General features: G+C 41.2%; 1 protein-coding gene across 4 annotated transcripts in view; it reads right to left on the bottom strand.

Moving 5' to 3' along the window:
- Positions 1-11,474: 11,474 nt before the first annotated feature.
- The window catches only part of ELK3 (ETS transcription factor ELK3), a 66,872-nt gene continuing 51,550 nt past the window's right edge, over positions 11,475-26,796 (bottom strand). For 2 of the 4 annotated variants that reach the window (XM_065887179.1, XM_065887178.1), the window contains 2 exons: positions 18,182-18,304; positions 12,139-12,237 (listed from right to left, as the gene is read on the bottom strand). In XM_065887179.1, the coding sequence (XP_065743251.1) occupies positions 12,139-12,237; positions 18,182-18,304 (222 nt within the window). Of the gene's footprint in view, positions 12,238-18,181; positions 18,305-26,796 lie in introns of all 4 variants that reach the window. The other 2 variants (XM_065887176.1, XM_065887177.1) reach the window with 2 other exon arrangements.

The raw sequence follows: 26,796 nt of genomic DNA on the forward strand, positions 1-26,796 counted from the left end.
TTCATAATACTGAAATTTTAATTTTTTAAGAAAAATTTTCTGGAAGAAACAGATTCATGTGTAATGGTGAATATTGGACCACTACTGCTTTTCACATTTGTAAATTGGTTTTATGTTAAACCCTGTAGCCTAACAAACTGCTGTTATTTCTAACTGACAGATATGTATTAATATTGTACTTTGAAGGTTATAAATATTATGTGAAAATTCCTCCATTTTGTTTTGAAATTTATAATAACAAAATCTTCATGTTGTTAAAATGTGGTTTTGTTGAGTCACAGTTCTTTCTTGGGGAAGAAGGCTGTGCAGAATGGGATCTTTTTTTTTTTCAATTTTATTTATTTATTTTTATGCAGCAGGTTCTTTTTGGTTATCTGTTTTATACATGTTAGTGTATATATGTCAATCCCAATCTCCCAATTCATCACACCACCCCCACCCCACTTTCCCCTCTTGGTGTCCATACGTTTGTTCTCTACATCTGTGTCTCTATTTCTGCCTTGCAAACCGGTTCATCTGTACCATTTTTCTAGATTCCACATATATGCATTAATATATATTTGTTTTTCTCTTTCTGACTTACTTCACTCTGTATGACAGTCTCTAGATCCATCCACGTCTCTACAACTGACACAATTTCGTTCTTTTTTATGGCTGAGTAATATTCCATTGTATATATGTATCACATCTTCTTTATCCATTCTTCTGTCAGTGGGCATTTAGGTTGCTTCCATGACCTGGCTATTGTAAATAGTGCTGCAGTGAACATTGGGGTGCATGTGTCTTTTTGAATTATGGTTTTCTCTGGATATATGCCCAGTAGTGGGATTGCTGGGTCATGTGGTAATTCTATTTTTAGTTTTTTAATGAACCTCTGTACTGTTCTCCACAGTGGCTATATTAATTTACATTCCCACCAACAGTGCAAGAGGGTTCCCTTTTCTCAACACCCTCTCCAGCATTTGTTGTTTGTAGACTTTCTGATGATACCTTTTCTAACCAGTGTGAGGTGATACCTCATTGTAGTTTTGATTTGCATTTCTCTTATAATTAGTGTTGTTGAGCATCTTTTCATGTGCCTCTTGGCTATCTGTTTGTCGTCTTTGGAGGAATGTCTATTTAGGTCTTCTGCCTATTTTTTGATTAGTTGCTTGTTTTTTTAATATTGAGCTGCATGGGCTGTTTCTATATTTTGGAGATTAATCCTTTGTCCGTTGATTCATTTGCAAGTATTTTCTCCCATTCTGAGGGCCTTTTCGTCTTGTTTCCTTTGCTGTACAAAAGCTTTTAAGTTTCATTAGGTCCCAGTTGTTTACTTTTGTTTTTATTTCCATTACTCTAGGAGGTGGGTCAAAAAAGATCTTGCTGTGATTTATGCCAAAGAGTGTGCTTCCTATGTTTTCCTCTAAGAGTTTTATAGTGTCCAGTGTAAGACTGGACATTTAGGTCTTTAATTCTTTTTTTTAATTAATTTATTTTCGGCTGCGTTGAGTCTTCGTTGCTGTGTGCGGGCTTTCTCTAGTTGTGGTGAGCGGGGGCAACTGTTCGTTGTGGTGTGCGGGCTTCTCATTGCAGTGGCTTCTCATTGCGGAGCACGGGCTCTAGGCACACGGTCTTCAGTAGTTGTGGCACACAGGCTCAGTAGTTGTGGTTTGTGGGCTCTAGAGCACAGGCTCAGTAGTTGTGGTGCACAGGCTTAGTTGCTCCGCAGCATGTGGCATCTCCCCAGACCAGGGCTTGAACCCGTGTTCCCTGCATTGGTAGGCGGATTCTTAACCACTGCGCCACCTGCGAAACCCTTTAATCCATTTTGAGTTTATTTTTATGTATGGTGTTAGAGAGTGTTCTAATTTCAGTCCTTTACATGTAGCTGTCCAGTTTTCCCAGCACCACTTATTGAAGAAACTGTCTTTTCTCCATTGTATATCCTTGCTTCCTTTGTCATAGATTAGTTGACTATAGGTGTGTTGGTTTAACTCTGGGCTTTCTATCCTGTTCTATTGATCTGTATGTCTGTTTTTGTGCTAGTACCATATTGTCTTGATTACTGTAGCTTTGTAATATAGTCTAAAGTAAGGGAGTCTGATTCCTCCAGCTCCATTTTTTTTCCCCTCAAGATTGCTTTCGCTATTCGGGATCTTTTGTGTCTCCATACAAATTTTAAGATTTTTTTGTTCTGTAAAAACTACCATTGGTAATTTGATAGAGATTGCATTGAATCTGTAGATTGCTTTGGGTAGTATAGTCATTTTCACAATATTGATTCTTCCAATCCAAGAAGAACATGATATATCTCTCCATCTGTCTGTGTTATCTTTGATTTCTTTCATCAGTGTCTTATAGTTTTCTGCATACAGGTCTTTTACCTCCTTAGGTGGGTTTATTCTTAGGTATTTTATTCTTTTTGTTGCAGTGGTGAATGGGATTATTTCCTTAATTTCTCTTTCTGATCTTTTGTTGTTAATGTATAGGAATTCAAGAGGTTTCTGTGTATTAATTTTGTATCCTGCAACTTTACCAAATTCATTGATTAGGTCTAGTAGTTTTCTGGTGGCATCTTTTTTTTTTTTTTTTTTAACTTTATTCATTTTGGCTGTGTTGGGTCTTTGCTGCGGGCAGGCTTTCTCTAGTTGTAGCAAGCAGGGGCTACTCATCGCGGTGGCTTCTCTTGTTGTGGAGCACGGGTTCTAGGCACACGGGTTTCAGTAATTGTGGCACGCAGGCTCAGTAGTTGTAGCGCACGGGCTTCGTTGCTTCATGGCATGTGGAATCTTCCCGGACCAGGGCCTGAACCCATATCCCCTGCATTGGCTGGCAGATTCTTAACCACTGCGCCAGTAGGGAAGCCCTCTGGTGGCATCTTTAGGATTATCTATGTATAGTATCATGTCATCTGCAAATAGTGACAGTTTTACTGCTTCTTTTCCAATTTGTATTCCTTTTTCTTCTGTGATTGCTGTGGCTAGGACTTCCAAAATTATGTTGAATAATAGTATCAAGAGTGGACACACTTGTCTTGTTCCTGATCTTAGGGGAAATGCTTACAGTTTTTCACCACTGAGAATGATGTTTGCTGTGGGTTAATCATATATGGCTTTTATTATGTTGAGGTAGGTTCTCTCTATGCCTGCTCTCTGGAGAGTTTTTTATCATAAATGGGTGTTGAATTTTGTCAAAAGCTTTTTCCGCTTCTATTGAGATGATCATATGGTTTTTATTCTTCAGTTTGTTAATATGGTGTATCACATTGGTTGATTTGTATATATTGAAGAATCCTTGCATCCCTGGGATAAATCCCACTTGATATGGTATATGATCCTTTTAGTGTGTTGTCGGAATCTGTTTGCTAGTATTTTGTTGAGGATTTTTGTATCTATATTCATCAGTGATATTGCTCTCTAATTTTCTTTTTTTGTGGTATCTTTGTCTGGTTTTGGTATCAGGGTGATGGTAGCCTCGTAGAATGAGTTGGGAGTGTTCCTCCCTCTGCAGTGTTTTGGAAGAGTTTGAGATGGATGGGTGTTAGCTCTTCTCTAAATGTTTGATAGAATTCACCTGTGAAGCCATCTGGTCCTGGACTTTTGTTTGTTGGGAGAGTTTTAATCACAGTTTCAGTTTCATTACTTGTGATTGGTCTGTTCATATTTTCTATTTCTTCCTGGTTCAGTCTTGGAAGGTTATACTTTTCTAAGAATTTGTCCATTTCTTCCAGGTTGTCCATTTTATTGGCATAGAGTTGCTTGTAATAGTCTCTTATGATGCTTTGTATTTCTGCAGTGTCTGTTGTAACTTCTCTTTTTTCATTTCTAATTTTATTGATTTGAGTCTTCTCCCTCTTTTTCTTGATGAGTCTGGCTAAAGAATTATCAATTTTGTTTATCTTCTCAAAGAACCAGCTTTTAGTTTTATTGATCTTTGCTCTTGTTTTCATTTCATTTATTTCTTCTCTGGTCTTTATGATTTCTTTCCTTCTATTAACTTTGGGTTTTGTTTGTTCTTCTTTCTCTAGTTCCTTTAGGTGTAAGATTAGATTGTTTATTTTAGATTTTTCTTGTTTCTTGAGGCATGTTTGTATAGCTATAAACTTCCCTCTTAGAACTGCTTTTGCTGCATCCCATAGGTTTTGGATCGTCATGTTTTCGTTGTCATTTCTATCTAGGTATTTTTTGATTTCCTCTTTGATTTCTTCAGTGGTCTCTTGGTTATTTAGTAATGTATTGTTTTGCCCTCTTGTGTTTGTATTTTTTACGTTTTTTCCCCTGTAATTGATTTCTAATGTCATAGCATTGTGGTCGGAAAAGATGCTTGATATGATTTCAGTTTTCTTAAATTTACCAAGGCTTGATCTCTGACCCAAGATGTGATCTATCCTGGAGAATGTTCCCTGTTCACTTGAGAAGGAAGTGTAATCTGCTGTTTTCGGATGGAATGTCTTATAAATATCAATTAAATCTATCTGGTCTTTTGTGTCATTTAAAGCATGTGTTTCCTTATTAATTTTCTGTCTGGATGATCTGTCCATTGGTGTAAATGAGGTGGTAAAGTCCCCCACTATTATTGTGATACTGTCAATTTCCTCTTTTATAGTTGTTACCATTTGCCTTATGTATTGAGGTGCTCTTATGTTGGGTGCATATATATTTATAATTGTTATATCTTATTCTTGGATTGATCCCTTGGTCATTATGTAGTGTCCTTCCTTGTCTCTTGTAACATTATTTTAAAGTCTGTTTTATCTGATATGAGTACTGCTATTCCAGCTTTCTTTTGATTTCCATTTGCATAGAATATCTTTTTCCATCTCCTCACCTTCAGTCTGTATGTGTCCCTAGGTCTGAAGTGGGTCTCCTGTGGACAGCATATATATGGGTCTTGTTTTTGTATCCATTCGGCCAGCCTCTGCCTTTTGGTTGGAGCATTTAATCCATTCACATTTAAGGTAATTATCAGTATGTATGTTCCTATTACCATTTTCTTAATTGTTTTGTTTTTGTAGGTCCTTCTCTTGTGTTTCCCACTTCTTAGAGAAGTTCCTTTAGCATTTGTTTTAGAGCTGGTTTGGTGGTGCTGAATTCTCTTAGCTTTTGCTTGTCTATAAAGCTTTTGATTTCTCCATTGAATCTGAATGAGATCCTTGCGGGGTAGAGTAATCTTGGTTGTAGGTTCTTCCCTTTCATCGCCTTAAGTATATCATGCCACTCCCTTCTGGCTTGTAGAGTTTCTGCTGAGAAATCACCCGTTAACATTATGGGAGTTCCCTTGTATGTTATTTGTCAGTTTTCCCTTGTTGCTTTTAATAATTTTTCTGTGTCTTTAATTTTTGTCAATTTGATTACTGTGTGTCTCGGCGTGTTTCTCCTTGGGTTTATCCTGCCTGGGACTCTCTGTGCTGCCTGGACCTGGGTGGCTATTTCCTTCCCCATGTTAGGGAAGTTTTCAACTATAATCTCTTCAGATATTTTCTCGGGTCCTTTCTGTCTCTCTTCTCCTTCTGGGACCCTTATAATGTGAATGTTGGTGCATTTAATGTTGTCCCAGAGGTCTCTTAGGCTGTCTTCATTTCCTTTCATTCTTTTTTCTGCAGTCTGTTGCATGGCAGTGAATTCCACCATTCTGTCTTCCAGGTCACTTATCCATTCTTCTGCCTCAGTTATTCTGCCATTGATTCCTTCTAGCGTATTTTTCATTTCAGTTATTGTGTTGTTCATCTCTGTTTGTTCTTTACTTCTTCTAGGTGTTTGTTCTTTAATTCTTGTAAGTCATTGTTAGATTTCTTGCATCTTCTTGATCTTTGCCTCCATTGTTTTCCCAAGGTCGTGGATCATCTTCACTATCATTATTCTGAATTCTTTTTCTGGAAAAAGAAAAAGAATCTCCACTTCATTTAGTTGTTTTTCTGGGGTTTTATCTTGTTCCTCTAGTACATAGCCCTCTGCATTTTCATCTTGTCTGTCTTTCTGTGAATGTGGTTTTTGTTCCACAGGCTGCAGGATTGTAGTTCTTCTTGCTTCTGCTGTCTGCTCTCTGGTGGATGAGGCTATCTAAGAGGCTTTTGCAAGCTTCCTGATGGGAGGGACTGGTGGTGGGTAGAGCTGGCTGTTGCTCTGGTGGGCAGAGCTCAGTAAAACTTTAATCCACTTGTTTTGCTGATGGATGGGGATGAGTTCCCTCCCTGTTGGTTGTTTGGCCTGAGGTGACCCAGCACTGGAGCCTACTGGGCTCTTTGGTGGGCCTAATAGCAGACTCCAGTAGGATTTATGCCAAGCAGTACTTCCAGAACTTCTGCTGCCAGTGTCCTTTTCGCCACGGTGAGCCTCAGCCACCCCCCGCCTCTGCAGGAGACCCTCCAACAGTAGCAGGTAGGTCTGGTTCAGTCTCCTATGGGGTCACTGCTCCTTCCCCTAGGTCCCAGTGCGCACAGTACCTTGTGTGTGCCCTCCAAGAGTGGAGTCTCTGTTTCCCCTAGTCCTGTTGAAGTCCTGCAATCAAATTCTGCTGGCCTTCAAAGTCTGATTCTGTGAGAATTCCTCTTCCCGTTGCCAGACCCCCAGGTTGGGAAGCCTGACGTGGGGCTCAGAAACTTCACTCCAGTGGGTGGACTTCTGTGGTGTAATTGTTCTCCAGTCTGTGAGTCACCCACCCACCCAGCGGTTATGGGGCTTGATTTTATTGCGATTGCACCCCTCCTATCGTCTCACTGCCGCTTCTCGTTTGTCTTTGGGTGTGGGGTATCTTTTTTGGTGAGTTCCAGTGTCTTCCTGTCGATGATTGTTCTAGAAGTTAGTTGTGATTCTGGTGCTCTCACAAGAGGGAGTGAGCACACCTCCTTCTACTCTGCCATCTTGAACCAATCTCTGGGATCATTTTCTCTTAATGGGTCTCCTTAAGATGATGAAGTCTCACTGTGTCAATGGCAATTAATTTATAATTGTGCTGGCCATTCATTTAATAATCTTTACTGTAATTTTACAGGATAGCACTTTTAAGTATCGTCAGATTTTTCATTTCATTCATGATATATTTGTTGGGAATTTGACATAGTTATGCATTTGTTTGATTCTTGCATATAAAAGGTGAAGAATTGTATCCAGCAGTTACATAAAATTGTTCTTCGTAGGAAAAGCTGGGGATGTTTCTTCAGTTTACTAAGAAATTTGATTTTTTTTGATACTTGAGCACCATTCAGATTCTGAAAACTTTGCAGTGAAGACAATTGAAACTCAGAAACATTGAACCTTGAACACGTGATTCATCTTAAACTGACAAGGTTCTTAAAGGTAAGAGAGGATGCCTTTTTGTTTTCCTTCCAAGTGATGTTGTTAACACACTGAATATGTTACTCTATATATAGAAGTGGCTGCATTCTATTTGGTGCTTTATCAGCTTACATTTGAAAGAGTACTTGTTAACATGTTATAACGATCTTTTTGACCCAAGACAGTTCATGTGGTTGTTTTTTGTGTGTGTGTTTTTGTTTTTACTATTTTTTTAAATTGTGGTAAAATACATATAACATAAAATTTGCTGTTTTTATACTTTGTAAGGATACAGTTCAGTGGCATTAATTATTACATTCACAGTGTTGTAAAGCATTTCCCACAGTCGAGCTCCAAAATTTTTCGTCACTCCAGACAGAAACTTTGTACCCATTAAGATTTAACCCCCACCCTCCCACGTTTTCCCCTTTCCCCAGCTCTTGGGTAACCTCTCATATATTGTGGATTGGCCAAAAAGTTCGGTTGGGTTTTTCTGTAAGACGTTATACAGAAAAACCTGAACGAAGTTTTTGGCCAATCCAATACTTCTTGTCTCTATGAATTTGCTTATTCTAGATATTTCACGTAAGTGGAATCATAGCACACTTGTTTTTTTGTGTCTGGCTTATTTCACCTGCATGATGTTTTCAAGGTTCATCCATGTTGTAGCATGTGTCAGAACTTCATTTGTTTTCATGCCTGAACAACGTTGTACGACTATACAACATTTGCTTATCCACTCATCTGTTGATAGACACTGTTTTTTCCATTTTTGGCTGTTGTAAATAATGTCACTATGAACACTGGTATACAAGCATCTGTTTGAACCCTTGTTTTCAATTCTTTGGGTTTTATATACCTAGGAGTGGAATTGTTGGGTTAGTTAGTAATTTTATGTTTAACTTTTGGAGGAACCGCCAAACTTTTCTACAGTGACCGTACCATTTTACATTCTCAGTAGTAATATATGAGGTCCAGTTTCTCCTCGTCCTTGCTTTTTAAATTTTCTCCCATTATATTCATTCTAATAGCTGTGAAGTGGTGTCTCATTGTGGTTTTGATTTGCATTTTCCTAATGACTGGGTGTTAAGGAGCTTTTCATGTGTTTACTGGCCATTTGTATATCTGCTTTAGAGAAATGTCTGTTCAAGTCCTTTGCCCTTTTTAAAATTTGGTTGGATGTCTTTTTGTTGTTGAGTTGTAGGAGTTCTTTATATATTCTAGATTAGACCCTTATGAGGTATATGAGTTGTAATTATTTTCTCCTGTGGGTTGTGTTCACTTTCTTGATGATGTCCTATTGATATACACAGATGTTTTTAATTTTAATGAAGTCCAGTTTATTTTTTCTTTTGTTGCCTCTGGTGTTGGTGGCATATTTAAGTTGGTATTGCCAAATCCAAGAACATGAATATTTTCCCCCATTTTAAGAGTTTTAGTTTTAGCACTTACATTTAGGGCCTTGATCCATTTTGAATTAATTTTTGTCTGTGGTGTAAAGTGAATGTCTAACCTTATTCTTTTGCATATGAGTATGTAGTTTTCCTAGCCCTACTTGTTGAAAGAACTGTCTCTTTCCCACTGGATGGTCTTGGCATCCATGTTGAAAATTAGTTGACCATAGGTATGAGGGTTTATTTCAGGGCTCTCAATTCTGTTCTCTCAGTCTACATCTCTGTCCTTCTGCCAGTACCGCAATGTTTTAATTAATTGTAGCTTTATAAGTTTTGAAATCAAGAAGTGTAAGTCCTCCACCTTTGTTTTCCTTTTTCAAGATTGTTTTGTATATTCAAGGTTCCTTGAAATTCCATGTAAATTTTAGGATGGGATTTTCTATTTCTGGGGAAAATAAGTTCCTTTGGGATTGTGACAGGAATTGCATTGAATTGGTAGATCACTCTCGGTAGTATTGTGATCTTAACAATATTAAGTGCTCTAATCCATGAACGTGGGATGGCTTTAATTTCTTGATATTATTTGTAGCTAAAAGAATAAATGGTAATTTCGTTTTTCCCATTCTCCTTACCTCCCTATCTCAGTACAGAATGACTTCTGTACAGATAGAAATTCGTATTTAAGAGATCACAGGACCACTTTTCAAATCCATTCCCTTCCACCCAACTCAACCTCAATAAGTATATTTGTTTCCTTAAATATCTGTGTTTAAATAAGATTTATATATACATAGTGTGTCTCGATGTGCAATATTTTGCTAGATAACAATTCATTTTCCAACTTACACCCTATAGAATGGTGGGATTTGGATCATCCCAAGTAAATGGAAGTAAACCAATCCACTTGCCTCTTCACACCTTTTATCACAAAGTATTTATTGAACAAAAATAACAGTAAAAATGATACATATATGAAAGTTGAATGAAGATTTGCAGTCATAGAAAAGATGTGTACAAAGAGACCAACGTTTAGGTTATAGTTCTATAAAAGTTTACCATACACAGCATTTTAACACTGATCAAGCAAACATATAAAAAGGGGGAAACAAAGTTATTTCTTATGTTTTTTGAAACCTATTTTCTGACTAAAATAATTGTTTAAAAAAACAAACAAACAAACCCAACACACAGAATGAGTCAGAGCTGTAAGTGTTATACTTCAATACCTCCATTTCTCTATTTGTGTTATAGTGAGTTTTTTGATCCATCAAAAATTATTGTATTTTTCCATTTCTAATAAGTGGAGCTAGAGTGTATGTTAATCATAGTATTTGGAGGAAGGGAGTACAAGAATCAGATTTACATTCAACATTTACATTTAAAATAATATTTTTGGTTGAGGTTTTTGCACATTGACTTAGTTTCTCTGTAAGAATCTTGAATTTGAGGTGTGCTCTTATCTGACAAAACAGGGTGTTTTTTTTTAATGCTCTTTTTTTTTTTTTTTCTACCTAACATACAGTTTTGGACCAGTAGTTACCTATAGCCAGGCATGGGGAACTAGAACTGGACTGAGCACCAATCATTGTTCTACCTTTAATGAACTACGTAGCCTTAGGCAACTCCCACTTCTGTGCAGCTGTCCTTACCTGGAAATGGTGGTTGGATGCATTCTCAAAGGCTTCTTCTAACATTTTATGTTTGGTGAATACCAGTCCCCTGGACCAGCTCTTTTATTTTAAATGTACAGAATTATCCTTAGCCTGTAAGGGAGTGACAGTAGTGTCTATTTGGAGATTTTTGGAGCCAGGCCCATTATTTTATATTCAAAGATGCATATTGGAGTGTTTGGATTTTTTCCCCCAGATAAGGGCATACATCCCCAAACACAGAGATGCTCAATTCCAATTGAAAATCTCACTTTGTAAGTGTCAAAACAAAATTTTAGATTTCCTAAAAATTCAAGAAATATTTGTTTTGGCAACCTTTATTTTTTTACCCTTTCTCATAATCCCTGCCATTTAATGCCTCATTTGGATCAATGAATTATTTAGCCACATTTCAAATTGGTTTCTGTTATAGTTAAGGATGGTAATTAACTTAATCTTGAATTGGAAGCACTGGGCACTTTCCAGTTCTTTTATCTTACATTAGAACTTTACTACTTCATATACAGAGTGGCACTGTAGACTAGTGCCTGGTGATTTTTTGAAGGAACAGAAAATATGTTTCTATTATCACTGCTCTAAACTACACTGCACAGAAGAATTTACTGCTGAATATTCCAAACTGTTAAATAATCAGTTCAGTTCCACAGTGATGAGGCTCCTGAAGAATTTTATATTTCTTTTATCAGTTTTCCTTCATTCTCACCATAAACAGTAATACATAAAGCAGTGTATCCGACACCTCTTAATTTCCACAAGCAAGGCTATACCTATACACATGAAGACATCTGGTGTTACAAAATTGCTTCTACAAAATTGTTTCTTTGTTATTTGTATTCATCACCAGTCTGTGAACCTCTTCCAAAGCATAGGATTTTTAAATGTTAATTACAGTTTCTGGGGTTTAGAGAAACCCTAACATAATGATACAGTAAATGCATCAGAGAGGTATGATTCTCTATGGAAAACTGGGAGAATCAGGTTAATTTTTTTAAACAAGAATGTGCTAAACTAGGAAATATTCCAGGGGCATGTATAGAGTGAACTTTATAGCTTTTCCATCTCAGGTTTTTGTTTGGAAGGAGTCTAAAAGATTGTAAACAGGAAGCTAGCCTTTCAACCTTCATTTCTCAAAAAATGCACTTTAGAATGTTTTCTTTTATGAAAGTTTATTGTCTAAATATGGCTTAGTTTTTTCTTATAAAAACATTACTTGGACGTTATATTCACTGAATTTCAGTTCAAAAGAGGTTCTAAGGCAATTCTCATACAGTTGAAAGCAAAAAAGAAGTAATATGAATCTGCTTTCATATTGCCTGCTTGTGAAAAATAATGAAATTCCACTAGAGAGCTGTTCAATACTAATTTTTGTCTTTCAAACAATTTCTCTTAATACTAAAAAATATATAAATCATTTACATTAAACTAAATGCAAAGGAAGGCACAGCTGGTTATAGTGTATATAAGCACAGTTCAGCATATGCAGAATTAAAGAGGAAAAAAGCTTCACATCCTTATTAGTTACATTGAAAACCATTAAGAAAAGTTCTTCACTGTCAACAGTGTTCAACACTTAAGAGCTAAGAAGATATAAAAAACAAAAACAGTAAAATCACTTAATGCAAAACAGATTTTCATATATACTTGAATATAAAAAAGTTTTTAAAATGGTAACATAAATCTAGACCATCCATGTTATGAAAAGTGCAAACCAAATTAACAGACGGGTTTCACAACGTCCTTCTCACGACACAGGTAAACTAGCCCATGGGGACAAATTGTTTCATCAGTTAATGAGTCTTTAATTGTGGCCAGATGTCATCAGGATTTCTGAGAGTTCGAAGAAAGCAGTACTGGAGAAGCAGCTCTGTCCAGACTGGGGATTGGCACTGGCATGTGGCCATTAAGCAGTGTAGGGAACTGTAGTGGACAAAAGATTTTTTAAAATAGTTATTGCAAATCCATCGGGACGACCTGAGTTCTTTACATTCCTAGACAGACCACAGTGGATCAGTTCTCTCATCACCCCTGTGATTGACAGAGGTCAGTTGCCAATTATTTTACAGAATGTGTGATTGGAAGATGACAATGAAATCAAGGTTACATACAGCAAACAGAGGCTAAGGCTTAGAAAATGTCCCTAATTATTTTATGTGCCTAGGCTACTAGAAAAAAATATATACTTTATATGTTGCTAAAGTATGTTCTAATACTATTTCTAAAAGATTCCAATCTATTCAGAATGATAATTTGCTTTAAATATTAAGAAAAATTAATTTTGAAAACCAGGAAACTGCCTCTTTGCATGTAAATCAGTAACTTCTCATACTGTATTTTGAAATTGGCTGTCAGTTTTCCAGAGTACTACAATGATGCTTCTCGGTAACTGTTAAAAATGAGGAAGGTTCTTATCTTTAAAGATTATTTTCTAAATCTTTTAAGTACTATTTCTAATTAAAATGATAAACAATATCAAACTGAGTAGAGAGATCACCCATAAGTGCCAGAACTTAAGGACTAAAGTTAATTTCTGTCTTGTTGGTAACTAGGATGATAAATAGGACAAAGGTATGATTTGATACCTTTCAGGTCTAAAATACAGCAGCTATACTCCCATTTAATTTTAATGAAATAATTAAAGACCTTTTAAAACTGTTGGAAACTAGGTTTTCATTGTCCAGGACGATATGTGTCACAATGCTCCTCTCCTGGGCTGTCTTCTAGTTTAATTCCTATTTAGTCTAGATAAGCTAAATGTTACACTTCACTTCATCAGTAAGTATCAAACTACAGAGCCAGGCATGTGTTTGTTAGAAGTACAATATTTGTAGAACAAGTAAATATATTTTTGCAGTTTTCAGGCTATTTCAGTAATTGTTGTGTGTCTAGTCCCTTACAGTTTATCAGTGGCTGTCATTTCATTTGATATCTAGAGCCTATAAAAGTTCGGTTATCCCCATTTTATGGATGAAAAAAACGGATTTTAGTTAAGTTCTGATTGGCTGAAGGTCATAGCTTAGAAGCAGTAAAGCCAAGTTTAAACTCTGACTGAAGGATACTGTGCTTTCTGTACCAAACTGCCCAACTTATTTTTGTCAGGGGTTGGGGGATGGTGCTCTTTAATTACTATTCCAGTTTCTTTAATGGTTATATTCAAGGTTTTTGTATCTTTCCTGACACTTGGAATTTTTTTTTTTTTTTTTTTTTTTTTTTTTTTTGCGGTACGCGGGCCTCTCACTGCTGTGGGCCTCTCCCGTTGCGGAGCACAGGCTCCGGACGCACAGGCTTAGCGGCCATGGCTCACAGGCCCAGCCACTACGCGGCATGCGGGATCCTCCCGGACCGGGGCACGAACCCGTGTCCCCTGCATCGGCAGGCGGACTCTCAACCACTGCGCCACCAGGGAAGCCCTGACACTTGGAATTTTAATGTTACATAGAATTTTCTCCGTTTCAGCTGGGTTATCAAGTCTATTTGCATTTAGCTTATACTCTTTTTATTTAAGGTGTGCTCCTAACCACTATTCCCATTGATTAAGAATGAACATTGGAAGAACAGATTTTGAATTTTCATTCTTTGAGTTTATTTACATCTTCTCTCAGTTTTTGTCCATCTTATTGGTATTTTCAAAAGAATCAGCTTTTGGTTTTGTTACTGATTTCTGTCCTGTGCTCTTTATTTCTATACACTCAGTTGTCATAGTTTCTCCTTGGTTAGCCTGGCTTTTCTGACATATTTCATAGTCCTCTTTATTGCCCCACCCCCCCAAATCATCCACACACAGTCCCTTTTCTTAAATTACAGCATTCCCCAGCTTTTGTCCTCAGCCTTCCTTCCTCCTATACTGGACTCAACAAACATTTCCTGATGTCAGTTAGATATCCCCACCAATGCCTCTTCCCCACTCACTCTTACGTCAAGAAGAGTAGTGGTAAGGAGCTCAACCCTAAACATGAATCAGGGCTCTGCCACTTATTAACATGTGATCTTGGGTAAGTTGAGCAACATCTCTGGGCCTTAGTTATCTTTTCTTTTTCTCGTGAAATTGGTTATATTTTCAAATAGAACTACTGGGACTATTAAATAAAAAGCCATGAAAAAGTGTGCTTAGAACAATGGTATACAGCAGCCCTCAAAAAAATGGTAACTATTGTTATCAATAGCATTCCCAGTCTTCTAATCACTGAGTAATCCTTGCCTCTTCCTAATTTTCACTACCTACTTCTTACACTCAACTAAGTCATCCTCTCAATTTTACCTCTGGAATGTCTTCTAAATATACTACTGTTTTCAACTGTTCTTATCTAAAATGATTCTTCCCTCAGAATTTGGAATAGTATAAATTTCCTCATGTTTTCCTGCCCCTTACGCTTTCTCTTCTGTCCTTTCTCCACACTGTGATATCAGCGCTATCTTTCTAAAATAGAGATGTTATGCTATTTCCAGCTTAAAAAGCCTTCCATGGTTATCACTTAACAACTCCTTGGTATACTATTCAAATCCCACAGCTGCTTTTCCAACCAGTCTCCTATCACCCAGTTCCTTCCAGAACAGACTATGTACTTTCATATCCAAATGATACAGATCTATTCATTTAGAATATACTTTGCCAAAATCCTGTCCCTTCTTCCTAGCTCAGGTGACACTTCTGCCTTGGAGCTTCTGTCCAGTCCCCAGCTGGAAAGAGCTACTCCTATTGGGTTCCTGTAGCACTTTGTTTACACATCTATTATTCACATATTGTATATCCCCACAGTCCCTGCCTCAGAGCATTGCAAATATTTGCTGGGTTAGATTTGTTGAATTAAAAATTACAGAAAACATTCTCAATTGAAAATTACCTTGTTTCAAGATATAGCTGTACCGACTAGGTGTATTCCAAATCTGATCAAAATCTGTTTCAGAAGTGGAACAGACATCCTAAAGACAAGCTTAAAATGCTAAACAGTCCAGTTGTAACCCATCTCTATTTATAAATCAAGGTTGTATATTTAGATTTAGCACAATGTCTTTGGCATCTCTCTCTTCACTAAAACGTGTCTAGATTCCAAAGCATACCTCTTCTAGAAAGGGTAATATATCTTCACTCTCCTTCCCTTAAAATTTTCAGTATCTGCTCTCAATTACTATAGTAATATCAGGGGACCTTCTGTGCCAAAACCCCTCAGCTCTGTTAACTGTTACCCTAAGGATTCTGATCTTTTCTAATCATCATAGCAGGAAATCTGCCAGCATCATTTAAAACTTACTATAGGCCAAGTCTAATTTGTTTCCTCCTCTAACACATTCACATAGCATATGTGATAGAGGCTTGCTATTTTTAAAGAAACTTATTTTCATTAGTTTAAAAAGGGGTATACTGTTGATAGTAATCTGAATTCTGAAACCCATCATTTGAAATGTCTAATTATTAAAAATTAAATTCTTCTTCTTCTTCTTACCATGTTGTTTACCATTTTCAAAACTGCTAATTTCAGCTTTCACCATATCATAGGAAGGGTAATAATACTTTAAAAGGTACAAAATTGTTTTTCCTTAGTCTCATGGATCCCAATCCCAAAAAGAGGGCCCAAGGCCATGCGACCTGTCAGCCATCCAAACCTGGTTGCACTTTGCTTTTCAGGAATTGTTTTGCATGGTTCCAGGAGAAGAGGACAGGTCCAGTTTGTGAAATCAAAATTCTGAGCAGGTAGCCTTTAAATGCAGCATTTCTTCTGCAGAATTCTAAATGTCAATTAAGAACCACTGGTCCTCAGTGGTTCTCAAAGTGTGGTTCCTGGAGCAGCAGCATCACTAGGAACTTGAAAGAATGTTTTTATCAGGCCCCATCCTAGGCCTTCTGAATCAGAAATGGGGGGTGGGGCTCAGCAAACTGCATTTTAACACACCCTCCAGCTGATTCTGTTGCATGTTAACTTTGAGAACCACTGGTCTACAGTAGTGACTGAAGAGGAGGGATATGCCTCTCTCTCAATTCCCAGAGCTCCTGATACCTTACTAATGTGTAGAATCACTATGGACACGAACCACTGTTCCTGTTGGGAGTAACGGGCTGGAAAAGGTTTAGTGTCTAAGGCAAGAGATCTCAAAGAACTCCCAACCAGTAGTTCTCCATGGCTTCCTTCGGAGGTCACCAAGCCCTGCACCAGTCAGGTGGCAGAATTCCCAGTAAGGAGGGAAGTAAGAGTCCGTTCATTATTCACAAGTACCTAGGGAAGCCTAGAGAGGCCCTGTGTTAGGTTCTAGGATTAGAGTAGTATTACAGTCCCTACCGCCATGGAGCTGGCTGTACGTATGCACCATACAACTACTTTCTGCTCTACTCGGGAGCTCTCTGCTGCTCCCATCTGGAGACTTCCAGGAAATAAGGTGTTAGTTCCCCCACCAAAAGGTTACTAATCTAAAACTTGCCTAATACTGCACTTGCTCACTGGTTTTTGCTCACTATTTCTAGTTTTTGTTTCCTTGCCTGAGTTAAAATGGCTAAGAATCACCACACTGGCTGTGCATGACCATTTCCTCAATTTCTTGTGATGAGAAGAAGGGCCAGGAAGAGAAACCTGATTACTCCAGGGATATAGTCACATCATGACACCCTACCTCAACCCTGTTAGGAAACCAGAGAAGCAAGATAGTAATCAAAACCTCTTTAGCTCCACCCTTCTCCCAATGAGACCCTAAATATCAGCATGTACAGCCCATGGCACAGAAGTAGATATTAAACTTGACAAGCAAAATGAACAACTCAGAAAAGCACTGGAGGCCTGATCTTTTTAACACTTGACTTTCTTAGACATCTCTTGATGAATTCTGAGGCATCCATTCCTTAGTCAGCCAGTGATACTTACTGTGTGCCAAGAAATGTGCTAGATGCCAGGCGCACACCACAGCAAACAAGATGGCCTCTTGAGGGCCCACAGTTTAGTGGGGAGATTGCGAGATGAATACAAAGTGGCAAGCGCTAGATGCAACGAGAGCAAAAGAACCACAACTAACTTGGGGTAAGCCATGTTGGGGGGTGGGGGCAGACGTGGGATGCAGGGTGAATGAGACAGACCAGGCTAGAATCAGGTCAAGAGGGGGCTTGTACTTTATCCATTTTCGCTTCATCCTGTCCCTAGGATCCCTCCTATACTACATTCACATATTCAAACAGTGACATCTTGGTCAGTGAGTAATCTTTGGGTCTCCAAGAGGAAATACTGATTTCCACACAATAGCAAGTGATGCTACTGCAGGATTCTAGTGTGGGAATGACTAACGAATGTGCTTACCTAGTACAGGGAGTTTTACAAGATAAAACAGCGGAGGCTTAATGCATTTTTAACCAAATAACCTGGAAGCTTTTTTTTTTTTTTTTTTTTTTTTTTTGGAACAAGAACTTGATTCTGATTCATAGAATTATGCAGGTAACTTTTCTATTACAGTTTGGAGAAGCTGTTCACTATTTTTCAATTTATTTTGTGATGTCACTATGTTGACTAATAGATTAGTATTTATTTGTATATTTTTATTTGTATTTATTAGTATTAGTCTTTTATGAGATTTTATAAAATACAATTAAAAATCTTTTTTCCTTAATAAATTTCCAGTTTTCATAGTCAGTGAAAATATCCAAAACACTTCAAGAACTAACTGTTCTATTTATGGGTATCTGACATGAGAACTCCACCTCAGTGAAAATACAGTGGAGTTCAGTGCCTCTGAAGACAGCCTTTTGCAGCCACGTGAACATGAATTCCTTTTGGAAACTTAAACAGTGAGCTCCGCCCTACATTTAGTGAAAATATTACCTTGCAGGATTTACTGGGGAAACACATCCCTTAGAAATTCCACATTTAAAAGTTTGTTTCCAAATGCTCACCTGGAACAGCGTGTTTGGCCCTTGCAGCCGGGCAGGACTCAGTGGAGCAACTGGACTAAGGCTGCTCCAGAAATGTATGCTGGACAGCAGTGGGCTCGGGGTCAGAAGCAATCCATTTGGTGTCTGGGAAAGAAGCACACACACAGTTTTTGATACAGGTATCACCTGACTCCAGCTGTGGTCAGTAGTGTGGCCAGGGGCATTAGCCACAAACCAAGAAACAAGCTTCACCATTTTAGGAAAATCTGACAACTTTGTTATTTCTGCCGGGCTCTGCAGCTTAATTCATTTCAATGCTAACTGTACGAGCAATTTCATAAAGGAAGGAAGTATGGGAACGTTACCTTCCTTAAGCATTCTAGTAGAAAACTCAAGTTCCTAGCAACTTTTGTCCAGGTGCTCTTCAATCTGCTCCTCCTCACGCATTAAACAAGATTTATTGTACAAGTAAATGGGATCCCATGAAAGGGCTTTATTTTTTCTTATCTATATTTTCTTATTTTTCTACAGTGCACATCCATTCCTTTGGCTACACACACACACACACACATTTTTTAAAGGGCCTCCCAAGCTTCACTTTCCCTATCAACAGCCCTTTAATACTTCAGGATCTGCTGCTAAAATATCCTGTAGCAGCTTCATCAAAAGCTCTGAACTGGGTTTTCCAGATTTCACTCCGGATATGGGGTTCATGAGAATTCATCTCCCTGGCAATGGTTTGGAGGTGGGGGGGGGGGAATCCTTTCTTGTCAGATTGGGTATAAAGCCAGAACTCTGGGTTTCCTGGGAGAGTGCCAAGGATTGCATTTGCTAGCATACACGCAGCAGGAGTCCTGGCCTGCAAGCCAGCCAGAGTGCGGAAGAAACAACACTTACCGCCCCAGCTGGCAAGTCTGCATAGCTTTTATTCTCAGCGGAGCCAAGCGCCCTGGCCAGGGTGGTTTTGTACCTTTGCTGACTAGGAGGGGCCCCTCGGTGGTTTTGTGATGTCAGTAAGGTGCTCTGTGTAGGAAGAACGACAGCAAGGGCGCCAGCATTTCAGATTGCATCATGCTAGATGCTGAAGTGTTCTTTTTTCCTAGAATTGGCCTTAACAGCTTCGTTTATTATCCAGAACATTTAGCTTAAACCTAAGTTGAAAGGTCTGCTCTGTTCAGTGGAAAGGAGACAAACATCCAAAGGTTCTCAAACAAGCTGCTGAAAAGACTCAAATTATTTGAGTCTTTGGTTCTACAGCATTTCCTACATATTGAATGACCTATGAGGTTACTAGGATAAACACTTGTTTTGGATAAGTTTCCCATTTGTTCTAATTCAAGGCAATTTCACAAACCTGCCAGGCCATCTGGCCTAACGGTTCAGGGCTTAGTGGCTCCGCATGGGCTCTGCCAGGGTTCCAATCTCAGAACCACTACTTACTAGCCAGGTAACCTTTCTATGCCTCAGTTTCCTAATCTGCAAGACAGGGAGAAAAATGCCTACTTTTTTTTACATTACAGGATTGTTAGGAAGAATAAATGATCTATGTAAAGCTCTTAATATGTGCCTGGAGCAAATGCTCAGTAAGTGTTCAGGACTGTTATCATTAGTAATTAATTAAAAGTGTACTTGATGAACTGCATGTCACCTATTCATGGGAGAAATCCTCAACTGTATATGGAAAAGTACTTAATGTTCTGAAACAGACAAACCAACCTAGTCAGCTGGTGCTTTAAGGTTCCTCTCAGTCATGTTAGGGTCAAGTCCACAGCTCAGGTGATCTGAGAACTAGTATTTGCATGTTACTCTGAAGCCAGGTCCCAACCACAGTAAGCCACATTAACATTTACTAACCAATGTGTTCAGGGCCTCCTAGTTTACCTACCAATGAAAGTCTCACAGCTCTAAAGAGACAGTGAATCTGCTAAACTACAAAACACAGCTAGCTCCCTTTCTCTCATCCATGGCCATAAATATATATCCATTTCTTTTTAATCCTCTGAGCAACATATGAGGTGTAGAATATATTTTCATAGTCTAAAATTCATACCCATGTCTGAATTTGAGATGTTTTGCATATTTGTTTCTAAGGGATACAGGATATACTCAGAATACAGTAGCCTTCTGTTTCTCATGTTAAATACATTCGAAATGTCTTCTATAATACATGCAAATAAATACTGTAAAATGACTTAATTCACTCCTCTCCCTCCCATCCCTGTTCTGCCTGAAGATCCTGTGGCCGTAGAGAAAAAAACTGGTTGGTTGCTCTTTTAGGGAAAATTCCTATAAAGCCTGGCCTGGGTTATCTCTGGTATCATGTGAGCTTTCACAGCCTCTCTCCACAAGCACCTTGAGTCATGGAGAGTAAGCTGAGCCCGAGGTAGAGGCTAAAGAAAGAAGCCACCAGCAAAACGCACGCTTCCTCTTCCTTCACTGAAGAATGTCTTAGCAAATGAGCTCTTCTGAATGGCAGATAGGGACTTATTGATCCTGGCACCTGCCAGGGAAGGGGATGCCCTAGGGCCTAAAGGCAATGGGTGTTCATTTTCAAGGGGAAAGACTCCTCTCAGGACCTCGTTTCATCCTCCCCACTCAGTTCTTCTTACACTTAATACTGAATCTTCTAGAAAGCCCTCATATTTGAGCTAAACCTGGTGAGCGAACATTGTCCAGACACACCCCTCTTGAGTGCCCTCCTCCTGGATCATGCCCTCTGATCATCAAAATGCCCTCCACCTCCTCCAAGGAGATTCCTGATTTCCCCTCAACCAGACGGCACAAACTCACCACCTCCTCTGCAAATCCAGTGTTTAGGACACATCCCTTTCTATCAAAGGAGCACCATGTACCCACTCGACAAATACTGACCGAGTACACGGTATGTATCAGGCGGCGCCAGAGGAACAATGGTAAAACAAGACACTATCCCTGTACTCACAGCCCCGTCTACGACCCTGCATCCAGTCACGGAGGCGCAAAAATGCCTTCCCCTCACCCCCTGCCACACCCTCTGGGCATGGCCTGTAGACACTTCCTGGAACTGACTCTCCGGTTTACCCCCTCATTTCCAGTCTTGCTGCATCCAAGCCCCTATCAACTTAGGTGGCACTCAGCAACTGCCACCTAAAGCAGCCCAGCTGCCTCTGATCTCTCCCTTCCAATCTGTTCTGAGCACTGCCACTGAATCAGTCCCCTTAAGACACTGTGTTTAGTTTCAGGGAAAAAAAAGAGTACAACCTCCTTGGCCATAATTCTCGGTTCCCCCATAGCCTAGTTTCATGTGAAAGCCCCCCCCCCGCCGCCCCCTGCGCATGCCCCCACCCCCAGCTTTGGTTGAAGTGTCCTGAGCACTACACAATTCCAACCTACTCATTCTTGAGCACTCATTCCAGAACTGTCCTGACCACTCAGCCCATGGTCCCCTGGGCTAGAGCCGTTCCACAAGTGATCGCACCTGCTTCTGCAGTTATTAACCATCCCTTGACCATCCCCAGACTCTCACCTTAGCCCTAACTGCAGCTGGGTGTTTCCTCCTGAATGTCCTTCAGGGTCCTCAAACTCAACACAGCCCAAACCGGACCCGTAACCTTTCCCCATGAGCTTCTTTCCTTCCGTGAAACTCATACTCAACTTCTGGCTCTCCCCTAGCACCTCCACACCCATCACCAAGTCCTGTTGGTGGCAGTCCCTGTGTCCCCCAGAACCATCGCTTTTCGCCTCATGCCACTGTCACAGCCTTAGGTCCTCATTGTCTTTCACCTGGAATTTTAGAGTCATACCCTAACTGCTTCCAGCCTCTCCCCTCCCTAATCCATGTCATCAGGATGGTTTCTAAAACACAATTCTCAACTATGTCACTCAGGCTCCATCTTCCACCACTTCCTATACCTTTGGAATGTATCCTCCCCTCTTACTGAACTACTGTTCTGCCCTAATGCACAAGGCTATTTGCACATCTTTATGCTTTGGCTCAAGGTGTTCCTCTGCCTCGTTCACCCCATGTGCCAGATAAACTGCTGCTGATCCTTCAACACCCTGCCCAAGTGTGATCACCCCTTCCCCGAACACCTTTTCAACACCCTTCCCCATCCCCAAGAAAGTTAATACCTTCTTCCTTAGTATTCCTTTTATACCTAAGAATTCCATTTGTACTGTGTCTGGGATACTATATTAACCAACTTAAGTTACGAGTTCCCTCCCAACTAACAGGGACTAATTCACGTTTGCACCCCCGACTCCAAGCAAAGCCTGTGACACGTGACAGGTGCTCGGTCTGGGTTTGTCGAATTGAACTACATGTTCTTTCCCCCTTCTGTTCCTAAGGTACTTCTCTGCACTGTGTATCTGGCTCTTGCCGCGTGCCATCTTGTGCGTGTGTATGCCTTGTCATGGCTAGGTCCTAAGGTCATAAAAATAGGCACTTGTACTTTTGGTGTCCTTCCTGTGATTTGCAAATAATGCTAAATAATTACTTGTTGATAGATTCTAACAGGAATTTTTGTTTCCCTTGACTTACACCTTCAGCAGCTATTAATTTCCCATCAAAACAAGTCTAAATTCCTCAGTGAATTCCCAGGGCCCTCTATAATTTCACACCACCCCACGTTATATATTGCCCTTATTCTTTACCTACTGGACAGCGAGCTTGTAAGCTCATGAGAACAGGAACTGTGTCTGTCTTGCTCACCTCTGTATCTCCAGGTGCCTAGCCGATGGTTGGGCAGGTTGTAGCAACAAACATCTCTAATCTTAATCTCCCATGGATGCCAACAGAATCCATGACAGTGCCATTTTGTGGTTAAAAAAAATCCTCAAAAGGTGACAGTGAACCTCTGGAAATTCCTAGAGTTGTCTGAATTCAAATAAAAACATGGTTTTAAGAACTTCCAAAAAGAAGTAGAGTCACACACAAGTTTGTGTAGCACTGAATGTGCTGATCTGAAGGAAAAGAGGACAAAGAGGAGAATTCCCTATTGGTCCAGGGGAGCTACGGTAAGAGTTAGGGGGAAAAATAGTATAAGGGTAGAACTGGGGAGAAGTCGGCAGATCCACAAAGGATCTACAGAAAAGACGGGCCCCAGGGTGGAAAGAGGGAGGGCGACGATCACACTTTGTTCATCTTAGGCAATCCAGAGCTGGGAGAAGCAAGAACCTTCAGCTGGAGTGTCAAGTCACCCAAAAGTCTACCAATGACATCCTCCAGTGAACAGAGCCCCTAAAAGGACATCCTTCTTCTGTAGGGCCAGTATGGAGAAAGCTGCAGGCTGAGCTAGGGCAGTGTTACGGAGTGGGATGAAGGGAAAAAAAAACAAACTTACTTCCTTTTGTGATCGTGGCAAAAGAGACAATGAGATGGAAACCACTCCGGAGCTGAGCCAGGAGGCAGTCTACCCACACGCTCCTCACCACACGCATCCATTTTACTCCCAATTCCCACCTTATGATCTGGGCTCAAGGTTGTCACATCCATCAGTAAATGCAGGAAGGTGGTTTTAGCATTTCAGTCCTCAGCAAGCTGTCTCGCTACTAATAAAACGGCCCGGGGCATGCATGCTCAGACTCTGATGTGAGTTCACGCCCTGGTGCCCGCACGTATCTGAGTTCAACATCTTAGACATCACGTGTGAGATGAACAGAGGCCTTGGCATAAATGGAGGGACGTGCAATGAGCCAACCTCCGATTCTGAACTAACTTTACATTGGTAAGACAGGAGGAGGGAGAGACCTAACAGAAGAGGCAAATGGAAGGAAGAGGGACAGGTGACACCCAGATGCAGAAGATACAGAGAATCAGAAGTTCCAGCTGGCACCATCTGGGCTTCCATGGTGCCTGGCTGGAAACCAGGAGGGTTTCACATCCTGGCTCCTCCCCCCACCCCCATCTCAATTTCTGTAGCTCATGCCATCAGAGATAACATTCTTGTTTTTCTAGCAACAGCCCAATATGACCTCGGTGGCTGAGCTCCAACTACCTCACTCCTTGGTGCCAGCTGGCTTTTGTATTCTCATTTTCTCAGTTTCTCACAGTCCACGCTGGGGCTGCCTCGTGGTGATCATCGTGTCTGTCTACATTTGTAATCGTTTCTCAAAGACTCATGAGGCTAATCTCAACTGCATTTTGTATGGGTGCCAGCAGATGTGCCACAAGTATTCTTGATGGGAGTGGTGGTTTTGATGTTGGGGGAGTGGCAGGACGCCGATGCTTTTTCATGCCTGTCATGCTGTAGCTTGAAATTTCAAATCTGAATTTGGGCCTACACGAGGTATGTGGTTTAATGAGGTCCCTCCTTGGAGGGCACTGTAACCACATGACCCTAAGCAGGCTGAGACATGCTTAATCCTACCCTTCTTCCTGCCATGCTTCTAGCTGAAACTAACTGGGAATTATTCTTGGAATAAATGAATCAATAAAATATAAATCATTCTTGGAATAAATACAAGTTCTTGGGAACTTCATTTTCAGGGTATCAAATTATTACAGCACACTTTTATCTCTTTTAAAGCTAGCCACGAAGGAAGTTGATAGGCGGTCCCCACAGGTAACCAAATGTTTCTGCGTACACGCTGTACACCTCTGTTTCTGCGACAGAAAGTGCTAAGGGAGGAGAGAAGCCAGTGAGCCGCGGAGTGAAGCGCCACTGCTGCCTGTGAGAGAAACGCCCCACGCTCCCTTGGGTAGAGGAACCCCCCCAGAGTTGACCTGGGGGCCAACAGGAGTCCTTCGCTCCCGCCCCTGGGGGCGATTTCAGGGAGATGGGCTCACCCCTCAGTTTGAGGCCCAGTGGACTTCAGGAGAACTGCTGAGGAAGCTGATGCTATTTCTGACTGTGCACTGGAGGGAGAACCAGGGGCTGGTGGGTTAGTTTCTGGGGCACCTGAAACAGCTCCTGTTCTCTGAGAATCCAAATCCTACACTGACTCGAGGCCTCCCCGAAATCCTAAAAGACTCAAGGCTTGTCAAGTCGAGATAAAACCACTTGACTCTCCTGTCTGCTCTCAGAGAACCCACCTGGGGGAACACCCCACCCCTGAGTCCTGCCCTTCCTCTGCTCTCTCTGGTTTCTCCCTCCTGGCCTCACCTCTCCCTCCCTGTCAGCCACAGGCGCTCCAGGTGCAGAGCTGAGCCCACTAGAAGGTGAGGGGATCTCAAGTCCTGAGATTCCGCCATCTTCCCAAGGGCAGCCGTTGACTCCTTTAGCTCTGAATGGCTTCAGACACTACCTAGCCCCCAACACCACCCCCTCACACCTGATCCAAGGCCCAGGCTGACACTTCCCCTCTCCTGTCCTAGTCCAGACCCTGCCCTGTGCCTCTCTCTCCCTTCGGGAAGCGCCCTCCCACATCTTGGACGTCATGGCGCTCGTTCACAGGTCGAGGCCCCGCCCTCACAGCCTGGGAGGACCAGCCAGTGCATCTCCCTAAGGCACAGGTCCTCTGTTAAACATCTGGCTTTCCCGTGCTTCCCCCTCCCTGCTGGCAGGCCATTCTAGTAGACGCCGTCTCCCAGTCCTGAGCTTTGCATCCATTCCTCCACATCCACCCTCTGTCCCTAACTCGTGTCACTGTCCCCCCTCCCCTCGGCCCAGCCACACATCCTCAGTCCTGCTGCCCGGAGCCTCCCTAAATTCACTATGTCCAGGCCCATAACCACAGGGCTAGCCCGAGCCGCTTTCCTCCCACGCCCGAGCCGCTTTCCTCCCACGACGCAACTACAGGACTGGCACGTGTTCAGAGACGGTGATACACAGAGAAAGCAGGGACCGAAATCAGAGTTGGCCTTGGCCTGGCTCTAGGCCTCTCTACACCTCACAGCTGGAAACACAGAGGAGGCCGGGGAGGAGATCCTCAGATTGCACCCCCTGACGCGCTTCTCTAGTTACTTCTCTGAGCGACATCGGAAGCCGCTGTGCCTGAGCCGTTTACTCAGCGGTCCTTAGTCACTGGACAGTTCTGCTTGGTCAGGAAATGCCCCACGTAAGCGCACACACGCGAGCCCTCAGCCCTCCCCTCCGTGGCAGCCTGCCGTCACCACCAGCTCACAAGCTGAGCCGACACGAAATCCCTGGGCCACAATCATCGGGGAGAAGCCATGGAGAGGAAAATGCCCAAGAGCTGCTTTCAGTTGTCTGCAGACTCCACGGACGTCTCATGATCAGGGACAAGTGGGCATTTTCCCAGTGCACGTGCCGAGAGCATTTTACTTAAAGCGCATGGCTTCTGGAGCGGACTAACCGGGTTCAAGTTCACCTCTGTGGCCTATTAGCTGTGTGACCTTGGATGAGTTACTTTACCTCCGTGCCTCATTTACCTCTGTTGGGAAAATGGGACAATAATAGTATCTCCGTCACGGGCCTGTGATGAAAAATAACTGAGACGGTGCATGGACGGTGTTTAGAACAGTACCTGGCACACATGAGGAGCTCAATTATGCTGCCACTAGTGATGGTGACAGCAAGGACACCTACAGCGGTGGGTACAGAGGCAGGGGACAGAGAGCTCCTACCCACCTCAAGCATGACCCCACCCTGGTGCCACAAAGTCACACGATACTAAAACCTGCCGGTTGTAGCCAGCTCTCTTCCCGCGGCCATTATCCCCTTTAATCCTCACGACAATCCATTGCACAGATGTGG

This window comes from Phocoena phocoena, chromosome 11, assembly GCF_963924675.1.
Source record: "Phocoena phocoena chromosome 11, mPhoPho1.1, whole genome shotgun sequence".
Taxonomy (NCBI): domain Eukaryota; kingdom Metazoa; phylum Chordata; class Mammalia; order Artiodactyla; family Phocoenidae; genus Phocoena; species Phocoena phocoena.